We start from the raw sequence: 1,310 nt of genomic DNA on the forward strand, positions 1-1,310 counted from the left end.
AATTCATATCAAGTGTAATCCAAAATCAGGACGTTGACAAAACTTGATGTCAATTGTACTAGTCAACCCAAAATCAGGCTATTAGTAACAGGACAGCTTGACTAAAAGACTGCGCTTACAGCATCGTGCCGCTAGATGTCAGTAAAGGATGAATGATGTTTATCCGGAAGAGTCCAAATAACGAATGAATTCACGGACCCCTACATATTGGTATAGTCCCGTCTGCTTTCACTGTCATACAGTTGAGTTTCAAGTTCACTATTGTTATTTCAAATAAACTGTAAACCTCTTGTTACAACAGACTCCAAATCGCAACAAGGATCAAATCAAGGCACAGACGGGAGACATTCGGCCTTTAAACTTTAGATCTGCCAGCTGTCAAGACAGAGACCATGGCGTTTCAGATGTCAAAACTTGCTGCTCGTGTTTGGCTCTCCAAAAGCGTTGGGTTCACATCCAGCGCCGGGAACAGATGTCCGACTCATCTCGGTTTGATCAGCAGACTTGCACATCGCTCCCTTCATGCGCTCAAAGCGCTGCCCTCCCCGGGGCTCTTACGTAAAGCAGACAGGTGGGAGAAGGTTTCCACGGCCTCAAAGTCACTTCACAGGCGGAGTGGAGGGGCTGTTAAGCCGCGCCGCATCACCGGGGTTGTAGTGGGCGCCGTGGGGGTCTCTGCTGCGGCGCTGGCCTCTCTGAGCACTAGCGCGCGGCCCGAGCTGAACCTGGACTCGGAGAGTAGCGACTGGACAGAGGCGAAGAGTGAGTCCCTCCCTCTCCAGAGATCAGAGCCACTGTCCAGCACACACTCCACTGACAGAGAACCAGAAACAAATATCATTTCATTACATGATTACATTGTAAAAAAAAATCCGTGAAATTTACAGTAAAAAAAACTGGCAGCTGTGGTTGCTAAAATGTTACTGTAAAAATATGGTAGGTTTTACAGGCTTAAATTTACATTTAAAACCCGTATTTCATATAATAATATAATATTAATATACCAACCTACTCAGAATACTGAAATCTGTTTAGTACCTTTAGTAATACACTGATAACCATCAAAAGCATGTGGTCATGAGAAAATCACGATGAACCAAAGCTCATCACAAACAGCTTTTCCACAAGCTGAGAAAGAAAACAATAATATATGAAGAGTTTATTTGCAAAAACAGATCTGCAAAAACTCAATCTGCTCAAAAATCATGCTTTTTATTATATTATGTTTTTATTGTGTTTTAGTGTGTTAGTTAGCTGTATTTTTGTAGTTATTTTTACTTAATCAAAATAACCCAACTGCAGTTTGATTG

The 1,310-nt window shown here is 42.3% G+C and overlaps 1 protein-coding gene across 1 annotated transcript in view; it reads left to right on the forward strand.

Annotated features, from left to right (window-relative positions):
* The first annotated feature begins 262 nt into the window (after positions 1 to 262).
* Positions 263 to 1,310, forward strand: part of LOC107576719 (O-acetyl-ADP-ribose deacetylase MACROD1-like) — a 3,021-nt gene continuing 1,973 nt past the window's right edge. The window contains exon 1 of the mRNA XM_016262860.1: positions 263 to 762. Within this exon, the coding sequence (XP_016118346.1) occupies positions 393 to 762 (370 nt within the window). The 5' untranslated portion in view covers positions 263 to 392. The remainder of the gene's footprint in view (positions 763 to 1,310) is intronic.

This window comes from Sinocyclocheilus grahami, unplaced genomic scaffold (genome assembly GCF_001515645.1).
Source record: "Sinocyclocheilus grahami isolate Dianchi unplaced genomic scaffold, SAMN03320097.WGS_v1.1 scaffold4223.1, whole genome shotgun sequence".
Classification (NCBI taxonomy): domain Eukaryota; kingdom Metazoa; phylum Chordata; class Actinopteri; order Cypriniformes; family Cyprinidae; genus Sinocyclocheilus; species Sinocyclocheilus grahami.